Genomic DNA, 27,134 nt, shown 5'->3' with positions numbered 1-27,134 from the left:
GGAGTGAAGCTGGGAGGGTAGGAAATTAGTCACCCTTTGTTCGTTTGTTTTTTTTTTTTGAAACGGAGTCTCGCTCTGTTGCCCAGGCTGGAGTGAGTACAGCGGTGTGACCTCGGCTCACTGCAACCTTCGACTCCTGTGTTCAAGCAATTCTCCTGCCTCAGTCTCCCGAGTAGCTGGGATGACAGGCGCCTGCCACCACGCCTGGCTATGTTTTTGTATTTTTGGTAGATACAGGGTTTCACCATTTTGACTAGGCTGGTTTTGAACTCCTGATTTCGTGATCTACCACCTCGGCCTTCCAAAGTGCTGGGATTACTGGCATGAACCACCACACCCAGTTGAAATCGGTCACCTTTTATAAAATTGCTTTGACAAGTGATTGGGTTAAAGGTGACTATGATGGTTGTAAATATGTCTGCCAGTTTTCTTCTCACCAGTCAGCACTCTGCCCTGCCTAGCAATGGAGTCCAACTCTCCTCCCTGTGTTAGAAGGCAGCCTTGACTCCCAACGGACCGACACAGCATGATTTCCAAGGCCAGGACCTGAAAGGCAAAATGGCCTCCACCTGGTACTCACATTGCAACTCTCACATTGGAAACCAAACGCCATGTTGCAAGGAAGCCCAGGCCACATGAGGCAGCCATGTGGAGGTGTCACGGCTGTGAAATAGAAATAAAACCTTACGCCCCACTGACTGACTGACTGAATGTTTGTCTTGGCCAAGGAGACCTGGCCGTGACAGGACAGGTGAGTCACACCTCAGTACACCCCTTCCTCACTAACCAATACCAGATTATTTTTCTTCAGAGTTAAACAGAAACTAGCCCTGAAAACAAACAAACAAAAAAACGGGAAGTCTCCTCTGCTGACTCTAACATCAGCCAACCACCGTTACCTTTGTATTTTTTGGTATTAGAAGTAATTATTTTGTTTTACTTAACACCCCTCATCTGCACTTTGACAGACAACAGCTGCAGACCTCTCCATGGGTCCCTGCTTGGAGCAGCACATCCTGTGGAGGAAGGTGCTGAGGTAGCCATCTGTAGGTGCTGAAAAGAAGTTTATTGCTATTTTCTTATTTTATGATACAAAATTAGATTTGCTTAAAACATCTACCAGTCTCTTTAAAGGAATGCTAGTTAGTGGGAGGCCACAGCCGGTATCTTACCCTCAGTAGTGGTTTCAAGTAAGCCATAACTATAAAAATCATTATGGCCAGGCCGTGTCGGAAAAGAACACTCCCCCTGCTGGGGTCCTCAGCCTTGGATGTCAGCTTGGCCCCCTGAGGGGTCCCTACACCTGGAAGCTGATTCCACTGAAGAGTCTCAAGCTGGGCGCACGTGGAGTTGCAGCTGACTGGCTGGTGGGGTCAGCCTGGCCTCCCGGTGTGGAGTGTGGGCATCGGCCTCACTCCTGGGTCACCCTAGTGCATATGCTGTGGGCTGTCGTTGCATCCCTGTGGTCAGACCAGAGGCAGGCAGGGGCTGCCTGCAGTTCGCCATATGCACCATCACCTGGGCTTGGGGTGAGCTGGAGGAGGCCCTGAGGCCCAGAGGCCTGGGGATCCCGGGGTCCTTGTCCACGCCGCAGGTCATGCTGGCCGGCTTGCTGGTGCTCTCGCCATAGTCTCTGTGGAGAGAAGAGGCGTGAGCTGGCAAAAGAGTGAGGATAGCGTTTAACCCCCAGCTCTACACCTTCCCAGGTACCCAGGCCCTGGGGCTTCAGTAGGCCTGGGGCAACTGCTGCTCTGAGCATTGGGGAGCCTGTTTCCTCTTGCCGGGAGCTGCCCTGCACCCTACGGTGCACAGAGGCCGCTCCATCTCCCTGCTGGGCCCTTCATCCATACAACCAAGGCATGGCCCAGGAGCCAGACACTTGTCCAGCTACGGTGTGGGAAGGGACTTCCTAGGGCTCAGACTATGCAAAAACTACTGGGAGCCCAGCTGCCTGGGCAGGGGCTGGGACATCCCAGGCAGAGAAGGGACGCTGGGGAGCAGGAGTGTCAAGGGGAGGACAACTTCTCTCCTGCTAGGGCTGTCCTCTTTGGCGGCCAGGAGCTAGATGGCCCACCTGCTCCACCCGCAGTACTCCTGTGGCTCTCCCACCCACGGCCGAGACAAACCAAGCCATTTCCCAGGCTGACCAGACCCTGGCCCTGCCCTGTCTCTGCCCTTCACACACATTAGCCTCGGCTCCAAGCGGGCTGCCTGGTGGCTCCCATCTCCAGCCCTTTGCATGTTATTTCCCCCCCTCAAAGGCTGTCTCTCTACCCTCCCAAAGCAAGCTCTCTTAGTCCTTTCACTTCTGGCATCACCTCTTCCAGGAAGCTTTCCTGGATTACTGTTCCTACCCACAGCTAATTCTCAGAAAAACTTTAGGAAGTAGTAGGAATTAAGAAATGATCTGCTGGTGCAATGAGTAAGTGAATGCATCAATCATTAGTGGAGAGGAAAGGCAGCTTCATGGAGCTGGGAGCCAGACCAACTTCACCTAGCCTGACTCTTACTGGTAGTGTGGGAGTCTACACAAGTTTCTTAACCTGCCTGGTTCTTCACCTGGAAAATGGAATAAAAGTAGTACCCACCTCCAGGTGAAAAGGGTTAATAGTTGAAAGAGTTCAGAACAGTGTCTGGCACACTGCAAGTGCTGAGAAGTATTTATGAAATAAAGACAAGGTCAAGAGGCAAACCCCACCTTGCCAAAGGCAATTTACCACCTGTGGAGGCAGCCTGGGCCCTGCCTGGGGGTGGGCAGTACCAGCACAGGCATATCCCAAGGACCCTGCTGGGAGCCCGGGGTCCAGGACTCAGGGAACTCTGCCTGCATTGGCTGGGTAGCCCTGGGCAGGACCAGCCTTCTCTGAGTCCCCACGAAGCTGGACTGAGTGCTTGATGTCCCCATGTATGACAGCTCCAGGAAGGGGCTCTGCCCTAAGGGTCCTCCCCCTCCCAATCAGCACTCAGCCTCACCACCACTTCCTGCCTCTTGAGCTGACTATCACAGTGGCCCCCAAGATGGCTCTCTCACTCCCTGGGGGAGGTAAGCACAGCTCCCTACACAGATCTGTGGCCGCCCTTGGATGGGGCACACACGTCTGACCACACACTGCAAGTCCCTGCAGTGTAAGAGCTGGTGTCTGTGGCGCTGGGACCAGGCAGACGTGTAGCCCCAGGCAGCACCCCTGGGAGCCCCTTGGCCTCATGCTCTGGCCAGCAAAGCCCCTGCAGCAGCAGCAGCAGCCATGGCCGCCCGCATCCTGGACACCATGTTGCCTTGAGAGGCAATTGTTCCTTCCCCCAGTCCATGGGCACTTTTCCCAGTTATGACACAGGACGATCTGGCCCCGGTGCTGTAACGGGGAGCAGGGATCACAGGCGGGGCAATGGAGGAGCTCTGAACCTGCCTTTGGATATCTTACTCCCCAGAAGGAAATGCATTAGCCACCAGGGCCCCAACAAAACTAAAATGAAAGGGAAAGGAGGCCGGGCATGGTGGCTCACACCTGTAGTCCCAGCACTTTGGGAGGCTGAGATGGGTGGACTGCTTGAGAGCAGGAGTTTGAGACCTGCCTGGCCAACATGGTGAAACCCCGTCTCCACTGAAAATACAAGATGAGCCAGGTGTGGTAGCGGGTGTCTGTAATGCCAACTACTCGGGAGGCTGAGGCGGGAAAATTGCTTGAACCCAGGAAGAGGAGGTTGCAGTGAGCTGAGACTGTGCTGTGGCACTCCACCCTGGGCAACATAGCAAGACTCGGTCTTAAAAATAAAAAAAGGAAAGAGCCCTGATAAACTTGTAGCCAATCAGCGATCCAGGTGCCCTCCCGTAACACATGAGTAAAACATTAGGAGGTAATTCAGCAGAGAAAACAGAAAATGAGCAATGCTAGCAATGCCACTGGTGAGCCAAGGCTGGAGGAAACATTCTTCCTCGACACTCATCAACGAAATGCTGACGGAAATTACCCGTGCAACTTACAGCCACTATAAGAATCATGATGAGCAAATGATCCGCACTCAGTGATGGTACAGTCCCCAGAAAACTATGGCCGAAGTCACTTATACCAGAGCTCCCAGAGAAAGGATCTGGTCGTAACACATTCAGAACGTCAGGCCTAAACAATGGATTCCCAGGATCGCCCCAAAGAGTGTGGTCTTGAAAAAGAAAAACAGCACTAAGCAAAAAGACGCTGACCATGCCTGACCGCTCAGCAGGCAGGGTCTCGCAGATGTTGGAAACTTTGGGACAACGGGCTACCATAAGGAATGACAGCCTGAAGGCCTCACACCACCGCGGTGACCTGGAACGTGCTACTAAGTGCAGAAGTCTCATGGCAGCATTTCTGCTGCATCCTTGGTGATGCAGTGCACACCTGAAGTGCCAGGAAAGGAGATGGAAAGGTGAATTCCCTCCCTGCAGGTGTTGGCCAGACCCAACACGATGTGTGCAACCCAGGGCCACACAGATCACCCCCCTCCCGTGCCTCAGTTTCCCCATCTGCATAAGGTCATAAGAGTGGCAATGACAGTATTCACCAAGCTCTCCCCCTGGGCCTGGCAAGAGAGGCACACACCTGGACTCAGGTAGCCTCAACAACCTGAGAATGTGAGCACCACTGCCATCGCACTTTACAGGGGAGAAAGCCGACGCGCTGTTACAGTCACCCAGTGAGGCCATGAGGGATGGGACCAAGCGCACTGCAGCCTCGAAAGGCTCCAGTGGGAGGGCCTGAAGAAAGGGAAGCCAAGCTCAATGATGTCGTCTCGGTGCCTGCCTGCACTGCAGTGGCCAACCCCAGGGCCGGGCACAGAAAGCTCAAGATGGGGCTGGAACATCTTGTGCAAGGCAGGAAGCACTCACAGACTGACGGCGAAGGATCAGAAGGACACAGGCCACAGCTTGGCGGAGCTCCCACTGCCAAGAACAACGGGAGCCCACAAAAAGTGTGCTTGAAAATAATGTGGGGGGCGGGCTCGAATGGGGTGGCCTGGCTGAGCTGGTGACCATGAGAATGGGAGGCGGGAGCAGGAGATCCAGGACAATATTTTACTTTTGTGCATTTCTGAACTTTTCCCAAAATAAATTTCAGGAAAGAATACTCACGAGTTCACCTGATGCTAAAAGAACAAAACAAAATTGAAAGAAAGAAAGGAAAGAAAAAACCAGCTTATCCTCATTCCTGATAGAAGGAACGTCAGAACTGCAACAGAATGAACAAAGTCACCATTCCGTAATGCCCAAGGCAAGAACGGATCTGGAGGATCGCCCTTCCATGCTGAGACCATGAGTAGGAGGCCGCTGAGGCAGCAGAGGGACCCTTAAGAGCCCCTCCCTCATGCTCTGACAGTGAAGGGACCTGGGGCGCTTTGCCTCAGCCAAGAGACCCCATTCCATGTGGCCTGTGGGGGCAGCCTGGCCCGTGGCTATGATCTGCGCACTCAGCCCTGCAGCAGGAATGCACAGCGGGGCCTGGTGATGCAGAAACACCGCACAGATCCAGACAGGAGCTCCGTATGCGAACACTGACCTGGAACCCTCAGAAGACTATGCCACAAAAAACTGAAGGCCCATTCCAGTTTAAGGAGCTCAGAGACCTGGCGGCTGAGCACCGCGTGTGATTATGGACCAAAGGGTGGGCACGCTCAACGCTGCTGCTCATCAGCTGAGATGTTCTCCACTCGACAGGCCACGTGCATCAATATTAGATTTCTGTTCAGGTTTTTTTGCTGTTGTTGTTGGTTTTCTTTTAGTTTTGTTTTTTTATGAGACGGAGTCTGGCTCTGTCACCCAGGCTGGAGTGCAGTGGTGCCATCTTGGCTCACTGCAACCTCCGCCTCCCGGGCTCAAGCGATTCTCCTGCCTCAGCCTCCCAGGTAGCTGGGATGACAGGTGTCTGCCGCCACGCCAGGCTAATTTTTTGTTTGGGTGAAACCCCGTTGGGTTTTCACCATGTAGGCCAGGCTGATCTCAAACTCCTGACCTCAGGTGATCCTCCCACCTCAGCCCACAAACTGCTGGGATTAAGGCATGAGCTATCGCACCTGGCCAATCAATATTAGATTTCTGGACTCAGAAAAAGAATGTCTTTCTATTGGTTCAGGGCAAAAAAAATGTATGTGTATATTAAGAGAGAAAGAGAAAGGAGAGGGAGAGGGGACAGGAGGGAGAACAAGTGATTGCGGCTCAGTGCAGAGCCCTGCTGGGTGTGGGTGGAGCGAACACGGGTGTGTGGAAGCTTCAGCCTCCCTGGAGGATGGATCTTCTAGATGAAAACACTGCTGGGGGCAGCTCTGAGTCCTAGAATGTCACAGTCAGGAAGAGTACTACAAAGACCACCAGCCTCTTGTTTTAGAGACGAGAGTGAAGGTTCTGGGTGAGCCAGGTGTGCCCCGGCTCTCAGCATGTGGGAGCAGCAGGTGCCCCAGGGCCTGACCAAGCTGGACCCCTTGTCCCCCAGCATGCCCCCCCACCCAGACCCAGGCTCACGTGGTGAAGCTGTGGTTGTCGTGTGCCTGGCTGGGCCCGCTCATGGGTTTGTTGAAGTGCTTGAGGCCCAGGTATGCGGCCTGCACGGTCTCCAAGTCCTCATCTCTCAGCTGGGACCACAGCTGGGCTGACCTGGAGGAGAGTTTGGGAGGAAGGACTCTGAGCATGCACACGTGACCCTGATAGCAGCGGAAATGGGCTCCATGTAGGCCCAGGGCACCCTGTGCAGTACCAGGGCAGGCTGGCAAACCTCTCAAAGAGTGGATGTTGTAGGTGCGGTGAGGCACACGATTTCTCCCACAGCTAAACTCTGCCACTGCAGCCCAAAAGCAGCCACACACCAGTAGACAATGAACGTGGCTGTGTTCCAATAAAACTTTACTTACAAATACGGGTGGTGCAAAGTCCTAGGGCTGGATGGTGCTGATGGCTGCACTACATCGTGAACATACTTAATGCCACTGAACCGTAGACATTAAAAAGGTAGGTTTTATGTATTGGTATTTTACCACAATAAAAAATAAAAACAATAAATACGTAAATAAATAAATTACCATGGGGAAAATCCTGACAGAAAGCCAGACTTAGCTGGTGGGCTGTAGTTGAGCAGCCCTCTGTCTGCAGTGACAGTCACACCCCCTCAAGGTTTAAGGGGCGTGTGTGGCAGCCCTGCAGTCCATTAACACAGCAGAGTGCTGGGCGCAGTGGCTCACGCCTGTAATCCCAGCACTTTGGGAGGACAAGGTGGGCAGATCACCTGAGGTCACGAGTTCAAGACCAGCCTGGCCAATACGGTGAGACCCCATCTTCACTAAAAATACAAAAAATCTGTCAGGTGTGGTGGTACCTGCCTGTAATGCCAGCTTCTAGGGAGGCTGAGGCAGGAGAACTGATTGAACCTTGGAGGTGGAGGTTGTAGTGAGCTGAGATGACACCCCTGCACTCCAGCCTAGGCAACAAAGCGAGACCCCATCTCAAAAAAAAAAAAAAAAAAAAAAAAAGAATAAAACAATCCCACGTGAACCCATGGCCTGGCCTAAAAGCAGGGCCTTGGGGGCCCATGTGTCCCCCAGCTGTGATGCTGCCCGTGGCCGCTGTGTGGGCCAGAAGCAGCACTTGGTATGATGGTGAGACGCAGGCCCAGAGCAGTGGTGGCAGGAATGGGTGCCCTGAGGGCAGTGCCGGGGTTCCTATGAAACACTCTGCCCACTCCTCCTCTGATGGTGCCAAGAGGTGCCTCCTGGAAGGACCCCGAGACCACGAGGCCACCGTACCTGTTGGAACGCCGTTGCTCACCCTTCTTCATGCACTTGAGGAGGCAGCAGGTGAGGAAGGCCATGGACATGAGCAGGATGATGGCGCAGCTCACGATGGAGGCGACCACGGCCACCTTGAAGCCAAAGGTCTCATGCGGTGGCACCACTGTGTGGAGACAGCCGCCAGCTCCTGGGCAAGGTTCGTCCAGGTCTGCCTGGCCCCAGGTTCGCCCAGATCTGCCTGGCCCCAGGTTCGCCCAGGTCTGCCTGGCCCCAGGTTCGCCCAGATCTGCCTGGCCCCAGGTTCGCCCAGGTCTGCCTGGCCCAAGGGCTGGGGGCCTCAGAGGTGGTAGGGGCAGGTCCTGGGTGTGGACAGGGCCTGGCTGACCCTCAGTGAGCTGTGATGCATGGTAAGGGGGCAGTAAGGTGTTGTGGGCTGAGGCAAAGATCTGTGCAAACTGTATCTGGAGGTGGCGCTATCAGAGAAGACTCTCCCCAAGAAATAGATATTTGAGCAGGGTGTGCAGGAGTATGCAGAGTGGCTAATTGAAGGGGTTACTTGAGCTGGTTTTTGTAGGGTGTGTAGGAGTTTGCAGAGTGACTTGGACATTGGAGAAGCTCTGGCAGGGAGTTCAGAATGAGGGCCTCCCTGGCTCCTACCCACTGGGGTCCTGCTTGAGGAATGGAGGAAGGGCAAGGCACAGAGAGGAGGTGACAACAGTGCTGAGGAGGCCTTGCCCAGCCCATGTGAGTTTTCACAATGTTGCCCCAAGCTGGCAACATTCTTCAGGGGCTTACATGTCTTCTCAGGTCACTTTCCAGGAAGTCCCAAAATACTATGTATCTGCCGTGTGACCTCAGCTATGCTCCAAAAACTAGTTCCATCAGATTCTACAGATGTTCTGAGGAAAAAAGGCCCTGGAATCCTAATTTGAGCAACACCATGTACTCCCCTGTAGGGGACATGGCCCTGTCTCCTGGTCCCCATTTCTTATGCTCCCTAGTAGACGCTGACCACCCAGAATGGAGACTACATTTCCCAGTGGTCACAGGGCCATGTTCTGGCCAATGGAGGATAAGAAGTGATGTGGAGAAACTACCAAGCACCTTTCCTGAGACACTGGGGCCTGCCCTTTGGCCCTGAGGCCTCTTACCCCATAACAGCTGCCTGGAACACAGCTGCTGCCACCTTGGATCATGACGCTGAGGCCGTGTCCAGCAGAGCCATGACAGGGAAGGGGCCTGGCTCCCTCCACCTGGAGCCCACACAGGCCTGCCTGCCCACCCTGAAGGTTGGGCTCCATCATGGCTGATCATAGTATTTTGGGTTTTCTGCCTCTCAGAATCTAATCCTAACACTTGCATTCTCAATCAATCACCTATCCAGTGAACATTTTAAAGGCTCTGAGAAGTCCTGCAGCATAAAAGCCCAGAGTCTGCCAAACTATTTTGACTCTGAGCCCTTTTAATGCATAAAACACATTAACATAACACACGGCTTCATTTTGGAAATGTCATGCTGGGCATTGAAAAGGGACTATCTTGTGGACCCTTCAACGCCTGTACAACAAATACAACCAGAAAACCAGCTCCTCCCACAGACTGGGAGCTCCAGGGCCAGGCAGGTCATGGCCTTCTAGGTGGCCAGTACTTAGGATTCTTGATACATGCAATATCCTATTAAAGTTCGCCATATGCACATGTATGTGAATGAATGAATGAATGGTTTCCTGCTTAACAGAGAAAAAGTGCTGGCTCAGAGAGCATGAGCAGCCTCTTGGCAGTGAGGGGCTAAGTTGGTAGCAGAGCCAGGATTGGAGGCCCACTGCGAGGCTTTGGGTCCACACTGCTGATGTGGCACTCGGAGGGCTGAGGGCTGACAGCCGGCTGCTGACTTGTAAGCAAGCTGTCAGTGTTGGGAATGGGACCCTACTGGCCTAGCTGCTTGTGAGTGGACACCCACGCCATCCCCACCCACACCATCCTCCTGACAGGATTTGGGACCATCCCCCACCCCCAGAGCCATCAAGCTGACAGAATGGTCCTTACGTTTGCACACTGGGGACCCTGAAGACCACTCAGCGATGCTCCCCTTCCAGGTGCAGGTGAGGAGCCCAGACCCCACCATCTGGTGGTTGGAGGGGCAACGGAACATGAGCACGGTCCCCACGGAAGCACCATCACCACGAAGGACTTGGAAGGTGGCTTGCGGGGACAGCTGCAGCTGAGCGCAGGTGCCTGGGGAGAGAGGTAGGTGTGAGGCATGGGGGCTGGGCATGCAGGGCAGGGTGGGACCCTGGACGGTGAAGCCGGCACAGCATTGGGGAGCAAAGGGGCGGGGTGTAGCTCCGAAGGCCACCGGATACTCTGGAGGTCACAGGGGCCATCCAGACCCTGGGACAAAGCAGCTGGATCCCTCCATGAAGTAAACTCTAGATGTTGAGGATTGGAGTGTTAAAAAAAGAAGAAAGTATCAGAAGACAATAAAAGCAAATATTGAGGCATGCCCTCTGATTATGATCTAAGCACAGCTCCAAAGGCAGAAATCAGTGGGAAAAAAAAGAGAGGGAGAGAGATCAACAGATTTGACTGCATACAAAGCAGAAAGCAAAAGCTTCTGCAGCTCCCTAATAATGGAAAACAACCAACTCGGGTGAAAAATTGGGGAAAAGATATTTGGAAAACACAGGACAAAGGTTGGTTCAATAGCCTTCATTTATGAAGAGGTCTTACACATCAATAAAAATGGAATATTCCGTTAAAAAAACCCAACAAGTTCTAATTGTGAACAAGCAATTCACAAGGACACCAATGGCCCACAGACATGAAAAATATAGACTCACAGCAATTAAGGAAATGCTGATTCAAGGAAGAGCTCATTTTTCCTACGTCAATGAGGTGAAGGCGCAAAGAAAATAGACAATGTACAAATTGGCAGGGCCTGGGAAGCCCTGTTCCTGAGTTGGGGTACAGATCCAACTTTTCTGCAGAGCGTTTGGTAAATGCAGTAAGGGCCCTATGTTGCATATGCACCTTTAGCCACAGGAAATAAGGATGTGCTGCCAAGATTTCTCTATGGGAAGCCCACCTCAGAGCCATACAGAATAGTGAAAGGCTGAAACAACCCACGTCTCCAGCAGGAGGGAATGATTCCCTCACCCAAGTCCATCCAGACAGTAAAACACTAGAGAGCAGTTACAGCGATGTTCTTAAGTAAGGACACAGAGATGCTTTGGATACAGCAGCAATCAAGAATTTTTATAAAATTATAGCAATGACAACAGCTGGGGCTGAGAAGCTCACTGTGGCTGGACACCGTAGCACCTGCCTTGCATGTGCTATCATCTATCGGCACAGCAGCCTAGCCATGGAGAACCGTCATTAACCCCATCGACAGATGAGCAAACTGGGCAGAGGATCTTACAACACCTTCTGCAGTTACACAGCTCTTATGCTGCAGGGAAGACTCAGAACCAGACAAGGAGGCTCTGGTCTAACTTCACACACATTCATACACACAGACACACACACACAATGCACATGAGTCATCATGCTCTGCATGTGTCAGCAGCTGGTTACTTTTCACAGCAGTGAAGTGTTCCATTGTGCGGATGGGCCTCAGTGTGTGTCCCTGTTCCCTGGATCTGAGTTGCCTCTGGGGTTTAGGACGTTCAGTGAAGCTGCTAAGGACATCCTCGGTCAGGTCTCCTAGTGTCCAAGTGCAAGAGGCTCTTACTCCTGTGTATCTAGTATTTCCCGATTTTGGGGCATTGAGAGTGGACTGCTGGTGCATCACAGGCAAAGAACAGGGAGAGCTGTTCTTTGAGAGAACAGGCCGGGCTGGTGCATGGTGTGTGCAGAGGCAGAGACTGGCTGGAGTCAGCAGCAGTGAAGGGGCACGTGAGCATCTCCGTGCCTGTCTCCCTCTGCACCGGCAGGGACCAACACCCAGAGATTGGGGTGATGGTGGGGACAAAAACTGAAGCATGTAGAGTCTGATGGACCCCATTACTCCACACTGACCTGCTACGACCTTCTTCTGTCCTCTGTGCACTGTATTGGGGACCATGCCCTGGGTGCTAGGCATGGAAGTCCTACTACCCACTGAGCCTGACGATGTGACCTAGCCAAGCTTCTGAGCTCCCCCAACCTGCTGACCATGTGGCTTCTCCTATTATAACTTTAATTTAAATCAGCAGTCCCGCCATCCTTCAGTTGCTTGGGCCCCAAACCTTGAAACCTACTTTCTCAATTTATAACCAATTCGCCAGCAAACTTTGTGGACGCTAATTTAAAATGTTTACCAAAGACATACCATCCCCCAGATTTGTTCATGTCTGCCCAGGAGCAGTCATATGGGCTGGCTGTATGCCCAGGCAAGGTCTTCATCTCTGGGATGTTATCACTCTATTTCGTTTTTTTTTTTTTTTTTTTTTTGACATGGGGTCTCGCTTTGTCACCAGGCTGGAGTGCAGTGGCATGATCTCAGCTCACTGCAACCTCCAACTCCCTGGTTCAAGTCATCCTCCTGCCTCAGCCTCCTGAGTAGCTGGGATTACAGGTACGCACCACCACACCCAGCTAATTTTTGTATTTTTAGTAGATACGGGGTTTCACCATGTTGGGCAGGATGGTCTCGATCTCCTGACCTCGTGATCCACCCGCCTCGGCCTCCCAAAGTGTTAGGATTACAGGCGTGAGCCACTGCGTCCGGCCATCACTCCTTTTCTTACCCCACATCTGAATTCACAAGCCCATCTAGGATGGAAATTGAAGGTGGTAGGGATGGAATGGGGACTCAGCACGCTGTGTCAGGAGCCCCACAAGCCCAGCGGAGAGAATCTGCCCCATGTCAGCTCATCCTGGGCAGCCTCAACTCTAATCCCCACCCCTGGCTGCTGTTGCCTCTAGTATCCCTTTCTCCCCACTCCAGAGTTGCAGCTGGAAATGTGATCACCAACGAAAACTACATTTCCCAACCTGCCTGGCACCTGGGAGCAGTTGTGTGACTGAACCTGGCCAATGGGGCGTGAGCACAGATGCTGTGCCACTTCTGCATTGGGGAGTGTGATGGTTAATATTGAGTGTTAACTTGATTGGACGGAAGGATGCAAAGTATAGTCCCTGGGTGTGTCTGTAAGGGTGTTGCCAAAGGAGATTAACATTTGATTTGGTGGACTGGGAGAAGCAGGCCCACCCTAAATCTGATGGGCACCATCTAATCAGCTGCCAGTGAGGCTAGAATAAAAGCAGTTAGAGGAACATGGAAGGACTAGTCTGGCTGAGTCTTCTGGTCTCCATCTTTCTCCCGTGCTAGATGCTTCCTGCCCTTGAACATCAGACTCCAATTCTTCAGCTATTGGATTCTTGGACTTACATCAGTGGTTTGCCAAGCGCTCGTGGGCCTTTAGCCACAGACTGAAGGCTGCACTGTCTTCCCTACTTTTGAGGTTTGGGGACTTGGACTGGCTTCCTCGCTCCTCAGCTTGCAGACAACCTATTGTGGGACTTCACCTTGTGATCGTGTGAGTCGATCTTCCTTAATAAACTCCACTTTATATATACATCTGTCCTATTAGTCCTGTCCCTCTAGAGAATCCTGACTAACACAGGGAGCAAAGATGGTAGACGTGTGAAAGGGCAGGCCAACCTCTCAGATCCTAAGAAGAGACAGAAATAAACTCCAGCTGGAATTAGGCCACTGTTTTTTTATGGATTTGTTAAGTGGACTGGCTCAAATCTGATACAAAACTTCAGTCAAACACATCTCAGCCCAGTGTGCTATTTAGTGCTTGGGATTCTTCCCAGGGCCGAAAGGTGACAATAACCAAAGCAGAAATATCAGCAACAATAATAATAGAGGAAGAAAAATGCCCAGGCCCTACTCTGTGCTGAGCGCTGCAGCAGCTGCTGGGCAACAGCACAGAAATGAACGCATGGGCTCAAGCCTGCAGAGCGCCCAGTCCACCTCTGCCACGCACATTTGGAGACCCAGGGAAGGGAGCCTGCCCTGGCCTCAACGTCAGCACAGCTATTGTGCCCACCTTGGACTGGTGTACAGAGGAAACATGTGCAATGCCAAGGCATCTGGAAGGTGGCTATGCCTGGTACACACAAGGACAGGAGCCATGGTGTCCTTGGAAGAACGGCTTCCCCCATTCTGCAGCTCCAGAAACCATGGCTCAGGGACACTGAGGTCACACAGCCAGTTTGTGGTTCTGCCAAGGTCAACCATGGCCACCTGGGTCTTCATCCCCAGGCTGCCTCCATCCTTTCTGTCCCTTCAGTACCTGGGGAAGACCGGCCTCTGGCCTGGGCAGGGCCATTCTGACTGTTCCCTGTCTGTGGATCCTCAGCATCTGCACGGTTACTAACAATAACAGTGCATGTCTGCTTGGAACATTCTGTTCAAGAGCACCCCATTTTCCTTACCTGTATGATTACAGATAGGGCTCAGAGAAGTGGGCTCACCTGCCCAGATGTCCACTGATAGCAGGGAGGGAGCCGCCCCCCAGCTAAGAGTCTTATGCTTGTAACATACATGGAATAGGGGATTCATATCTTCTCTACATAAACAGCACTTATATATTAATAAGCCAATGACGAAAATCACAACAAAATGGGTAAATTAGAAAAGAAAAACAAATGGCTTGGCCAGGAGAGGTGGCTCATGCCTATAATCCCAGCAATTTCGGAGGCCGAGGCAGGTGGATCACTTAAAGTCAGGAGTTCAAGACCAGCCTGGCCAACACAGTGAAACACTGTCTCTACTAAAATACAAAAATTAACCCGGTGTGGGTGCCACATGTCTGTTACTCCCAGCTATGTGGGAGGCTGAGGCATGAGAATTGCCTGATCCCAGGAAGCAGTGGTTGCAGTGAGCCAAAATCGCACCACTGTACTCCAGCCTGGGTGACAAAGCAAGACACCATCTTGAAAAAAAAAAAAAAAGAAGAAGTAAAACTATCTCCATTAGATGTCATGATTTCATATGTATGTAGAAAAGCCTCAGAAATCCACTAAAAACTATTATAAATGGAAATGAGTTCAGCAAGGTTGTAGAACACGAAGTCAACATACAAAAGTTGATGGGATTTCTGTACAGTAGCAGCAAATTGAAAATTAAGAAAAAATTTTATACAATAGCATCAAAAAGAATGTTATAAATTTAATAGCAGAAGTGCAAAACATATACTGTGAAAACTACAAAATGTTGTTGAAAGAAATTAAAGACCTAAATAAATGGGAAGACATCCCATGTTCATGGATCAGAAAACTGAAGACTGTTAGGATGGCAATATGTTATAGTAGCCCCTCCTTATCCTTGTTTTCACTTTCCATGGTTTCAGTTACTGGTGGTTCCACAATCAGAAAATAGTATGTCACAACAGTTGTGCTTTGGGGCCATTAAGTAAAATGAGAGTTGCTTAAACACAAGCACTGTGGTATTGGGATCTGACAACCGAGAGGGCTGCTAAGTGACTTACAGCAATCCCAGGCAGGGTGCAGCGGGATGGGTGAGATTTCATCACACTACTCAGAGTGGCTCATGGTGTCAAACTTATGAATTATTTCAGGCATTTCCCTTTACTTCACAAGACCTATGTTTTTTACCTCAATTCGTCTCATCACATAGGCATTTTATCATCTCATGTCATCGCAGGAAGGGTAAGTACTGTTTAATAAGATATTTAGAGAGAGACCACATACATACAACTCTCATTACAATATATTGTTATAATTGGTATAACTTATTACTAGTTATTGTTAATCTTTCACTGTGTTTAATTTATAAATTAAACTTTACCATAGGTATGTGCGTTTAGGAAAAAAACAACATATATAAATATCTGAAGTTTCATGCACTTGGGGGGAGATGGTCCTGGAATGCATCCCCCTCAGATACGTTGTATCTACTATATTCATTGAATCTACTGTATTCCCCAAACTGATATACAGATTCAACACAATCTCTATCACAATCCAGCTGCCTTCTTTCCAGAAATCAACAAGCTAATCCTAAAATTCATATGGATATGCGAAAGACCTAGAATAGCCAAAACACTCTTGAAAAAGAACAAAGTTAGAGGGTTCACGCTTGCCAATTTCAAAACCTATTACAAACCTAGAGTAATCAAAACAATGTGGTACTATCATAAGGACAGACATAAAGATCAACAGAATAGAACTGAGTCCAGAAGTAAACCATTGCATTTACAGACAAATGCTTTTCAACAAGGGTACCAAGACAATTCAACGGGAAAAATAATAGTTTTTCAACAAATTGAGGCTGGGACAACTGAAGCTGGACCCCTAGCTCATACCACATACTAAAATTAACTTAAAGTGAATCAAAGACGTAAGAGTAAAAGCTAAGGCTATGAAACTCTTAGAAGAAAACATAGGGGAAAATCTTTGTGACCTTAAGCAATGGTTTCTTAGATACAACACCAAAGACAAATACCAACAGAAAAAAGAAAAAAACAGGACATTATCAAAATGAAAAATGTTTGTGCTTCAAAGGACACATTCAGTAAAGTGAAAAGACGACTTAGAAATAAGAGAGAAAGTACTTGGAAATCATGTATCTGATAAGAGGCATGTGTCTAGAACATATAAAGCATTATCACAATTCAATTATAATAAGACAACAACATTTTTAAATGCTCAAAGGATCCGAACAGACATTTCTTTGAAAAAGATAAATTAGCAGCCAATAAGCACAAGAAGATTCTCAAAATTATTAACTTTCAGGGAAATACAAATCAAAACCACAAAGACGCCTGTCAAAAAGACAAGCAATACCAAGCACTGGCTGGGTGTGGTGGCTCACCCCTGTAATCCCAGCCCTTTGGGAGGCCAAGGTGGGTGGATCACCTGAGGTCGGGAGTTCAAGACTAGCCTGGCCAACATGGTAAAACCCCGTCTCTACTAAAAATACAAATATCAGCAGGGCATGGTGGTGGGTTCCTGTAATCCCACCTACTCGGGAAGCTGAGGCAGGAGGACCACTTGAACTTGGGAGAAGGAGGTTGTAGTGAGCTGAGATCATGCCACTGCACTCTAGCCTGGGTGACAGAGTGAGACTCCGTCTCAAAAAAATAAAATAAAATACAGACAGACAACATCAAGCATCAGGAAGAATGTGGAGAAATTGGCACCTCAGATCCTACTGGTTCGGGAACAAAATGGTGCAGCAGCTTTGGAAAACTGTCTGGTGGTTTCTCAAAGAGTTAAGCACAGAATTACCACATGATCCAGTAATTCCACTCCTAGGTAATCAGCCAAAAGAAATGAAAATACCTGTCTATACAAAAACGGGTACACGAATGTTCACAGCAGCATTATTCGTAATGGCCAGAAAGTTGAAACACCTAAATGTCTGTCAACCAGTAAGTGAATTAACAAAACGCGGTTTATCCACACCACCAGGCACTGTTAAATCATCAAAAGGCATGAAGTGCTGATCCATGCTGCAACATGGATAAACCTTGAAAACACTGTCAAGTGAAAGAAGTCAGACACAAAAGGTCATATGTCACATGATGACATTCATACGAAATGTCCAGAATAGGCAAATCCAGAGACAGAAAGCAGGTTAGTGGCTGTCAGAAGCTGGGGGAAAGGGAAAACTGGGAGATGACCGCTAAGGGCTATGGGATCTTCTTTTGGGGTGATTAAAAACATTCTAAAATTGACTGGAGTGGCCGGGCACAGTGGCTCACACCTGTAATCCCAGCGCTTTGGGAGGCCGAGGAGGTCAGATCACCTGAGGTCAAGGGTTCAAGACCAGCCTGGCCAACATGGTGAAACCCCATCTCTATAAAAAATACAAAAATTTGGGCTGGCACGGTGGCTCACACCTGTAATCCCAGAACTTTGGGAGGCCGAGGAGGGTGGATCACGAGGTCAAGAGATCGAGACCATCCTGGCCAGCATAGTGAAACTCCGTCTCTACTAAAATACAAAAACTAGCTGGGCGTGGTGGTGCACACCTGTAATCCAGCTACTCGTGAGGCTGAGGCAGGGAAATCGCTTGAGCCCGGGAGGCAGAGGTTACAGCGAGCTGAGATCATGCCACTACACTCTAACCTGGGCAACAGAGTGACTCCATCTCAAAACAAAAAAAAAATTGACTGGAGTGACAGTAGCACATATCTGTGAATGTGCTAAAAGCTACCGAGTTCTATAATTTAAATAAGCAAATTGTATGGTATGTAAATTATAGACCCTTAAAGGTGTTTAAAAAATATGAGGGAAAATACGTCAATTAAAGAAATGCATATTTAAAACTGAAGACACTCGATTAGGTTCGGTGGCTTACGCCTGTAATCCCAGGACTTTTGGAGGCTGAGGTGGGTGGATCATGAGGTCAGGAGTTCGAGATCAGCCTGGCCAATATGGTGACACCCCGTCTCTACTAAAAATACAAAAAGATTAGCCAGGTGTGATGGCAGGCACCTTGTAATCCCAGCTACTCTGGAGGCTGAGGCAGGAGAATCACTTGAACCTGGGAGGTAGAAGTTGCAGTGAGCCAAGATTGTGCCACTGCATTCCAGCCTGGGCGACAGAATGAAACTGTCTCAAAAAAACCAACCAAACAAACAAAAAAGAAGATACTCTTTTTTTGCTTCTTATCTCCGTCAGGGTTAAAAAGACCAGCCCTTCAGATTGGGGAGGCTGCAGGGGAGAGGTGCACAATTTCTAGGGGCGGCACACAGAGTGGGGAGGGCCTGAGCAGCTGACCTGCCCTTCAGTGGGATTGAGGGGACAATGGCCAGGGCTGAGAGCAGCAGGAGGCAGAGCCTCCTAGGGATGCTGGACTGATGACGGTTGACACAGAGCATACCTGTGTGTCAGGAACAGCTCTCACCCCTGGCCTGGGCTATTTCCTATAACCCTCAGCTGACTCTTGCCGGCCTTGGGTCACCTAGCTCCCAGTGGTACAGCTAGGATTTGATTCTGTCTCCAGTGTTTTGGCTTTTCATCGAATACCATGCTCCATAAGTGCAGACATCAGTGCAGGAATGAGTAAGTGAATGAATGCATGAACAAATGAATGGAGGACTGGCAGCCCGACCTCACAGATAAGAGTCATGACCAGCACTCCCAAAGGGCCTGGAAACGCTTTGCTTCTTCAGAATCTTGGGATCTGGATATGCACTGTCCTTCTGGCCAAGGAGGTGGCCATGGGATTTTGGAGCCCTGGCAGACACAGCAGGGCAGCCACAGGCCGACCACGTGCCCCCTTCCCCAGGCCTGCCAGGCTACCAACACTTCCCAGTCCTTAATTTAGAGCTGCGACTTCTGCATTCCTCTGTGGCTTCCCAGCCCACTGTGGCCCTTGCAGAGAGGAGGCCCCACCAGCCAGAGGTCTGGGAGCAGCCGTTGGAGGGAGGGAGGGGAGGCTGGTGAGGGTAAGTGTGTCCAGCACCCACAACAGCGCCTGGCTGAGTGTCTGCCCAGTGAGAGGATGAATGGATGAAGGCAAATTCATTCTTTAAAAATAAAACTAGAACTTCATTAGAATAATGAGATGCCTGGAGGGGTGGACCAAGGGATGGAGGCAAATGTGAGAAAGTAGGCACAGTGAAATCCAAAGGGTGGAATCGAGCTGGCTCAGCCTGCTTGTGCAGGCGTAAAATGATTTCAACTCTGCTGCACGTCGGAAACAAAAATGCTGGGGGAAGACCCCAAGCATTCCCACTGCTGACATGTAACTGACCCCCTAGGCACCTCCCCTTCCCACCCAGCAGGGTCCCAGGGAAGGGGTGGCAATCCCACTCCCCATCCAAGACCCAGATACTAACCACTGTTGAGCCGTCTGGACATGGGGCTGTTCCTGGGACTTATTCTACCAAGACTGTGTGTCACCAAGGAACATAGCTTCCTCTCAAACAAGACAGGTGTGACTGCCAGGGCCTCCTGTGCACCCAAGGCAGCCAGGCCCAGCTCTGGAGCCAGAGGGCCAGGGTTTGGGGGTCATCCCAGCCTTACAGGAGACCCTGGTCACTTCACCTTGGGTCTGTATCTCCACCTACGAATACCACAACAGGCAGAAGAAGAGAGGACTGGATGACATATTGATTGTCCTAGCACCTCCACAGCTGGCTTCCTCTATGTGCGTCTTAGAAGGGGCAGCCCCTCCCCCTGCCCGCCCATGTGTTGGGCTGAGCCGGGTGGGGAGCTCACACCTAACCACGTCTGAGGTTGACCAGTCGGCTCTCGCCTAGCCATGTCTGAGGTCGACCAAGGTCCTGTCTTGGTTCACACTTCATCTGTCAAAAGCCACATCCTGTGTTCTCAGCCGCCAGGTTCTGCTATAGTGAGGGCTCTTGTCTTCAGCAGGTGGTGGATTATATGTCACAGTGAAAGGCATCAACAAGGGGGCAAGCTCGGCCCCTCCACACATCCCCAGAGCCTGTCCTGTCTGCATCATTGAGCCTCACAAACGTGGGGGATAAAGGGTGAAGTCACCACCCACAACCAAAGAAAGGGGAGCAGCCAGCACATAACACTGACCCACAAGAAGCCCAGATGTGCCGTCAAATTAAAAACTCAAAGGTATAAAACGATTTGGAGTACAAGCCTGGTAAAATTGATGCCGGCCCCCTAACTGTCCACGAGCAGAGAAGGATGGTGCCTGGTGGGGCTGGGGGCCCTTATATGCAATCCTGACATCCGACCTTGCATTTCTTTCCTTCTGTTTTTTTTTTGAGACGGCGCCTCACTCTTTCGCCAGGCCAGAGTGCAGTGGTGCGATGTGGGCTGACTGCAATCTCCGCCTCCTGGGTTCAAGTGATTCTCCTGCCTCAGCCTTCCAAGTAGCTGGGACTACAGGTGTGCACCACCATACCCGGCTAGTTTTTGTATTTTTAGTAGAGATGGGTTTTCACCATGTTGGCCAGGATGGTCTCAATCTCTTGACCTCATGATCCACCCACCTCAGCCTCCCAAAGTGCTGGGATTACAGGTGTGAGCCATTGCGCCTGGCCCAGACCCTGCATTTCTAGCCAGCTGACCAGGAGGATCTCATGCTCAGGTCCTAACGTTAATGCGCTGCTGGAATGGCGTTCCTTTACAGGTCAAGCAGAGTGTCTGGGGAAAGTAACTGGTAGGAGGGAGAGTAGGCTGAGTCCTCGCTCAAGGCTCACAGCCCTGACCTGCCTCTTTGGAGCAGCCAGGAGGTCCAACCTCCTCTAAACCCTCAGCCAAGAGGGCACAGGGAGGCAAAGTCATGTTTCTCTGGCCTCTCCTGCTGCAGAGGCCACAGATAGAGAAGCCACCAACCGGGAATGTCCCCTTTAGACCCCAGTTGAGTGGGCAGACTTCCTGGAGGGCTAACCAGTAGGTTCCCGGGGTCTGATCCTGACAAGACCCTTCCCAGCAGCAGGTCCTGGATCTGGATTTCTCACCCGTCTCAGCCTCAACTTCTCCATCTACAAAACTGGTGACTTGCCCTCCTGCGGTAATAAGCCACATCCTAAGCAGCCCAGGACATGAGCCCTACTGGGGGCCTGGGCCTCAATCCTCAAGGCCCATGGAATCCAGGGAAACTTCAGCCCTTAGCCCCTGATCCCCAAGTTCCAAAGCATGCAGGGGACCTCCAACCCTTCAGGCCCCAGTGGGGTCTCCTGAATTCCTATCCTGAGTCTGGGAGGCCAGGAAACACTTTCTCTGGGCTGGCTCCATTTTCCAGATGAGGAAACTGAGGCCCACAAACCTGCCCAAGACCCCTGGTTGCACAATGGCTGTTCCAAGCGTAGGAGCCTAGGCTCCTGTCCCTTCGGGGTAGCCCTTTCCATAGGATTCACAGTGAACTGGCAGCTAGGAGAGGGCAGGCAGCACAGTGCCAGGAGCTATGGTCTATGAAGTCTCTATCTGCACCCACCCACCTCCCAGGGACATTCCAAGAAATCACCAAGGCATGGGGATGGAGCTGGTAGATCACCCTTGTCTCTAACCGCCGCAGAGCCAAATCCTGCTCACACAGAGACGCCCAGACTCCCAGGGGACCCAGGGCCACCCCTCACTGCCTCCTGAGCCCCTACCCATGCCTAGTGCCTGAGAGGCAGATCCCACCTGTCCCCTCCCCTGCTTCAAACGCTCGTAAACTCCCAGCTGCCTGCAGATGGCCGTCCTGCGCCTGGCCCCTGCAGGGGACCCCCCACCCCAGCTGTCCCTGAGGAGCCGTCCCCTAAAGCTAGAGGCAGAGGCCTTACCTCCCTGGACCTGCCCTGCCCTCCAGCCCCACCCTACCTGCCTACTATACCCCGGCCCTTGGTTTTGGTTGCCCTTGGTCTGCTGGCCCAGCGCTGGGACATTTCTTACGTGGTACCCTTCAGACCGCTTTTCACTGCATGCATGTAAATCTTAAAGGAGAGGGAAAAACGGCAGAAAACGGACTTGATGCAAACAAGATACAAAATGAAAACATGAGGTCTTGCCTGGCCCTACTACGGCTCAGGAGCAGGTGGTGAGGACCAATGGGTACCTGAGGGCCACACCTGTGGGATGCCCCAGCGGCCCTCAGCCCACGTGCTACACCTGCTGCCGCAGCTGCGCTTCCTTCCTCCGTCCCTGGCCTTATCGGAGGGTGCAGGCCTAACCAAGGTAGGTCCTCATCCTCCCAGCCCATGAGGCCAGCTGGGCGTCTGAGAATAATGGTGCTTGTTAATCTTTTATCTGGAACCTTAGACCCCAGGCCGGCCCTTCTGTCCTCCCTCCTGGCATTTGCCACACAGCCCCCATACCCTGACCTCACTTGCTGTGGGACCAGGCAACTATGATCCCTTTTATGCTGGCCGAGGTCATGGGAGAGAGGGTACCCAAGTGACAGAGGCATGCTGACGGACCCAGTCTCACCTGGACTCGATTCCCACCTGCCAGTGAGTCCTTGTGTGACCTCAATCTGGGTCTCAGTTCCCCCAAATGTGAAATGGGAACCCTCAGGAGGAATTTCTGTTTAAAGGGGGTGACTTGTGTACACAAAGGCGCTTTGAGAACAGGATCCCCAAGACCCTGGCAGTAGGGACGGGGCCTGGCCCCAACACTACATGTGGGTGGCCCATAGGCCTGGCTGTGTGTCTTCAGGTAAGTCACCTGCCCTCTCTGAGCCCATCTCCACAGGGAGGGTGGGCACAGGCTTCAGAGCCACTGTGGCCTTGCATCTCCAGGCCGAGCAGCAGGGGGGCCTCCGGGTGTGGAAAGCACACTCTCCTCCGGCACAGAACTGGGCCAATTCTAAATGAGGAACGTGTACCCTCACATCCCTGGTGGAAAACCAAGGGTCTGGGAACCTGTGCCTCTTACCAGCAGCTCTGTCAATGCCAATGGGCAGTAGAAGACCACAGCCAGGCATCATGGGGCGTGTCCACCTTGCTTTGATTTATACAGGTGCACATGGGGTCTCGGTTTCTCCTCTATAAAATGGACACAGCCCAGTCCTGGGACAGGAGTTCAGGGGTGAAGCCAAGATGGCACCTGCAGAGCACGCCTCCTGCTGCCCCTTCTCCAGGCATTTCCAGGGATGCCAGGGGGTTACCTCCAGCCACTGGAACCCTGCGTTCCTGGACAATCTCTCAGATCAGGGAGTGCTGGAACTGCCCTGGGAGCAGAGCCAGGGGCTGGCCGTGCAACAAACATGATAACTCCCGCTCTCTCCCCCGTGCCCTGCTCTTCTCCCCCGGCGCTCACAGAAGAACAGGGAAGACCCCTGCCTCTCAGGAAGACAAGTCTGTCCGCACTACTGTGCTCTTCATATCTACTCTAGGACAACCAGTGGTAATGGCGCATTTTAAAGATGTCGGGAAAAACACACACCCCCGTATTACATTTTTGGTTTTTGTTTTGTTTTGAGACAGAATCTTGCTCTGTTGCCCAGGATGGAGTGCAGTGGGATGATCACAGCTCATTGTAGCCTTGAACTCTGGGCTAAATCAATTTTTCCACCTTTCAGACTCCGGAATAGCGGGATTACGGGCACATGCCACCATGCTTGGCTAACTTATTTGCATTTTTTGTAGATATGGGGTTTCGCTATGTAACCCGGGTTAGTTTCGAGTTCCTGGGCTCATGTCATCCACCCACCTCAGCCTCCCAAAGTGTTGGGATTAGAGGTGTCAGCCACCGCCCCTGGCCATTGCTATTTTAGTGTCAAATCCTCTCCAAAGGGTACCAGCCCCCCAGCCTCTCACTTCATAGCGCATTTCACAGAGCGAGAGACTAAGCTTCCATGGCAGGGGAGTGATGGAGTCCAGACGATGGCATTACCCCTGAAGCCGCTCCCTGGGTGCCACTGGACCTGTCCATAAACTTGGGGGCAGGTATACAGTGGGGAAACTGAGGCACAGAGGTGCAGCGACTCACCCCAGGTCACAGAGGGGATTCTAACCCAAAACTCCAAGGAGCCAGTGCTTGGGAAGTGCTCATGTCTGAGAGGAGGCTGAGCAGGTGGTCAGAGGAAGAGCCAGGGGCAGGCAGGGTGAACAAGAGCACCGGGTGCTGGACTAAGCTCCATTCCCAGCACAAATTCTGAGGCAAAAAGCCTTTGGTCTGCAGACAGAGCCTCCAGATACTCCCTGGCCTTGGGCTGACCTTGGGCAAGTCAAGGCTATCCAAAGGGCACTGGCTACCCACTCCCCCAGGCTGTTGTGCCAATAGAAGTGGCTCCTCAGGCAGCACCAGGCCCTGGGCATACCTTCCTCAAACAGCAGCAAAGTGCTCATCACCCCAACACCAAATTAGGGAACTCTGGACATTAGGCTGCCAGAGTGTCAAACTAAATAAACCAAACCCACCAGCACCAGGAACACGTCTCAGCGCCCACTTTGCTGAGCTGCACACCTCTGCTTGGTGAATTAACTCCCTGGGCCGCAGTTTCCCCATCTGTGAGAGGAAGCCAGCCTCCTGCCACCCTCCTGCCAGTTCCCTGGGGCTGCAGGCTGACAGTGTGACTGGGGCCAGCCCACCGCACTCCGGGCCTCAGCTTCCTCCTGTGCAGAACCTAAGCCCGACAACGCCTGAGACACCCAGGACCCTCAGGCCTAACCCTCAGAGGCAGTGGCCACGGGAAGTGAGCTTTTGGGGTATCTGAGACCCAGAATTCCAGTTTGGTTCCTTTTCTAAAAGGGTTACACTTGAGAATCATTCGCGGGGCAAGGCCAGCATTGGAAACAGGAGGCTTGGGCACAGGAGGTGAAAGCTCTTCAAGCACATTCTTGAAATCAAACACTTAAAAGTAAAATAAAAAGCAGCCTCTCTTCCTTCCGGAGGCCTCTGAGCCTCGGAGACAGCCCCCCGATCGCAAGCCTGGCTACAGGGTGACCTCGGACAGCCACTCCCCTCTCTCAGGCTCAGTTTCTCCATCTGAAAAGTGGAGCTCCGGTGGTCACCAAGGAACTGTCAAGATGACACCTACCTCAGGCGCAGAGAGGGCGCCCGGCTCGCCCCGCGCCGCCCGCCAGCCCGCCCGCCAGGTGAGGCCGGTTTCGACTTCCCCCGGAGGGGCGCGGAGGGGCCCGGAGCCCGCGGCGTGGAGAGGCGTGGCCGGCTGCAGTACCCGCGGGCGCCCGGGACCAAACACAAGGACCAAGGCGCGGCGGCCAGTCGGGAAGGGGCGCGCGGACCGCTGCGTGCAGCCGCCTGGTTTGGAACCGCTAGCTACCAGGCTTCGGCTCCACTAGGGCGTTCGCCGGGCGGGCGGAGGGTCGGGGAGGTTCATCCTCAGGGCGGATCGTGGCTGGGACCCCCACCCACGGCTGGGCGGCCCCGCAACCCCTCCCCTCGGCTTTCCCATCTGTGAAATGGGCGCAGAGCCCCGCACGCAGCCACGTGGCCTCAGCCCTCACCTGTGCGGTTCCCTGGGGCAGACGTGGTGACCCCGGCCCGCCCCCGGGGCCTCGCCTTGCCACGGAGGGTGGCGGCCACCCCGCGCATCCTGGGCGCTCCGCGGCGCTCGGCGGGGCCTCCCCTGGCAGTGAGCCCGGCTTGACGGGGCGGGGCCTGGGCCGGGGAGGGGCGGAGCACACCAGGCCCCGCCCTCCCGCCCTCCCAGGGGCGGTACCATGCCTCTTGCAGGCCACGCCCACACTTTGGACTGGAGCCGAGGTCCTGACGCGAGCGGGGGCGGGGGCCCAGGGGAGCTCAAACTCCCAGCCGCGTAGCTGTCGGGGCGAAAGTGTCACTCCTCCGGGGCGTTGCACGCGCGGCTGCCTCTGCCCAATACCCTTCCCTCCTCCTGCCTGTTCTCACCTTCGCTCCTAATGTGGTTTTTCCATGTGCTTCTGTGTTTTATTTTTTGAGCAGGATTTTGCCTTCCCAAGGGCCTGATTTGGCAGGTACCAAAGGCAAAGAGCAAAACCCCTCCCCGGCCCGCCCCTCCCACACCCCACTCACCCCCAGTGTCCTATGTGGACCCATCCTTCTTTCCCTGTCTCTCGCTGGGCCAGGCCTTCTGAGGCACTGTGAGGTGGGTGCCCTTGTTGTCTTCTGTTTTCACTGAGGGGCCCCCCGGTGGGGGAAACAGGATTCAAAGTCCTGGGGTCTGGCTGCAGGGCCCCCACACTCGTGGTGGCCTCCCTTTTGGCTTCCCCTTCCTACACAGCTCCAGCTTTCTCTCCCTCTGACCCCACCCAACCCAGGCTTAGCCCACTGCCCGGCCAGCCACCAAAGGGCGGGGGTATATTCAGGCCTCAGACACCCTGGATCTTGGGCTGCCTGAGGGAGGCCTCCTGAGCCGTGCCCATCCCTGTGGAGCCGGCAAAGGCATTCGTGGCAGAGGGAATAGCAGGTGCAAAGGCCCTGGCTTGGCAATGTCTGACAGCAGAAGCCCAGGGCAGCTGGCTGACGTGTGCCTCCAGAAGTGCGGAGGGTGACCCAGATTGCTGGGCAGGCTGCAGAGGGCCTGGCGAGTAACCCTGAAGAGTGTGGATGTTCAGGCGCACCATGAAGTGGGGTTCCAGTAGGGCAGCCCCTCCCCACCTCTCCTTTCTGAGCCCTCCAAAGCCGACGTTCAGTGTGAGACGTGAGGGGCCCCACCCCTTTCTCCATCAGGGTTGGCTTCACCCCTGATACCTTGTTCCCACTTGGACTCGTGGGTCACACACGATGGCTTTCTTCAGTCTCCTTTATTCAAAATCAAGCATGTGTGTTCCTTCTGTCATGTCAGGATGGGCAGGACCACCAGCAGTGTCCACTCCAGACCACACTCTGGGACCCCAGAATTCCTTGCCAAATGGCCCCTAACCCACCTCTCAGGCCTGTGTGGCCCCCACTCTGAGTTTGTCCACCATGTACCACTGGGCAGAGGGCCACTGCCTATAGGTGTATGGACAGGGCTGGGAGGGAGGTCTGAGGCAGCCCTCCAATGGCTGGGTGGGGATGGAAAA

The 27,134-nt window shown here is 52.6% G+C and overlaps 1 protein-coding gene across 2 annotated transcripts; it reads right to left on the bottom strand.

The window, feature by feature from the left end:
- Positions 1-1,045: 1,045 nt before the first annotated feature.
- Positions 1,046-25,740, bottom strand: SUSD3 (sushi domain containing 3). 2 transcript variants are annotated; one of them, XM_032268484.1, is made up of 5 exons: positions 25,596-25,740; positions 9,796-9,984; positions 7,765-7,912; positions 6,491-6,622; positions 1,046-1,633 (listed from the first exon to the last, which is right to left on the bottom strand). In XM_032268484.1, exons 1-5 carry the CDS (start codon positions 25,681-25,683, stop codon positions 1,423-1,425), a joined length of 768 nt encoding a protein of 255 aa, XP_032124375.1. In that variant the 5' UTR covers positions 25,684-25,740; the 3' UTR covers positions 1,046-1,422. The 2 variants fall into 2 exon arrangements, with proteins under 2 accessions (XP_032124375.1, XP_032124376.1); XM_032268485.1 differs by lacking the exon at positions 9,796-9,984 and having other exon boundaries at positions 25,596-25,733.
- Positions 25,741-27,134: the final 1,394 nt, after the last annotated feature.

The sequence above is a fragment of the Sapajus apella genome, unplaced genomic scaffold, assembly GCF_009761245.1.
Source record: "Sapajus apella isolate SASKATOON/1434 unplaced genomic scaffold, GSC_monkey_1.0 scaffold182, whole genome shotgun sequence".
Lineage (NCBI taxonomy): Eukaryota > Metazoa > Chordata > Mammalia > Primates > Cebidae > Sapajus > Sapajus apella.
Note: the sequence above shows the minus strand (reverse complement) of the source record. Positions and strands in the feature narration are given on the sequence as shown.

Excerpts from the sequence above, each read along its gene's own strand:
- SUSD3 (XM_032268484.1), bottom strand. The coding sequence starts at position 25,683 with ATGCGCGGGGTGGCCGCCACCCTCCGTGGCAAGGCGAGGCCCCGGGGG. Across the intron at positions 6,623-7,764 it reads GAGCAACGGCGTTCCAACAG|GTCAGCCCAGCTGTGGTCCC; the intron begins GTACGGTGGCCT and ends ACTCTCCTCCAG. Across the intron at positions 1,634-6,490 it reads GACAACCACAGCTTCACCAC|AGACTATGGCGAGAGCACCA; the intron begins GTGAGCCTGGGT and ends TTCTCTCCACAG.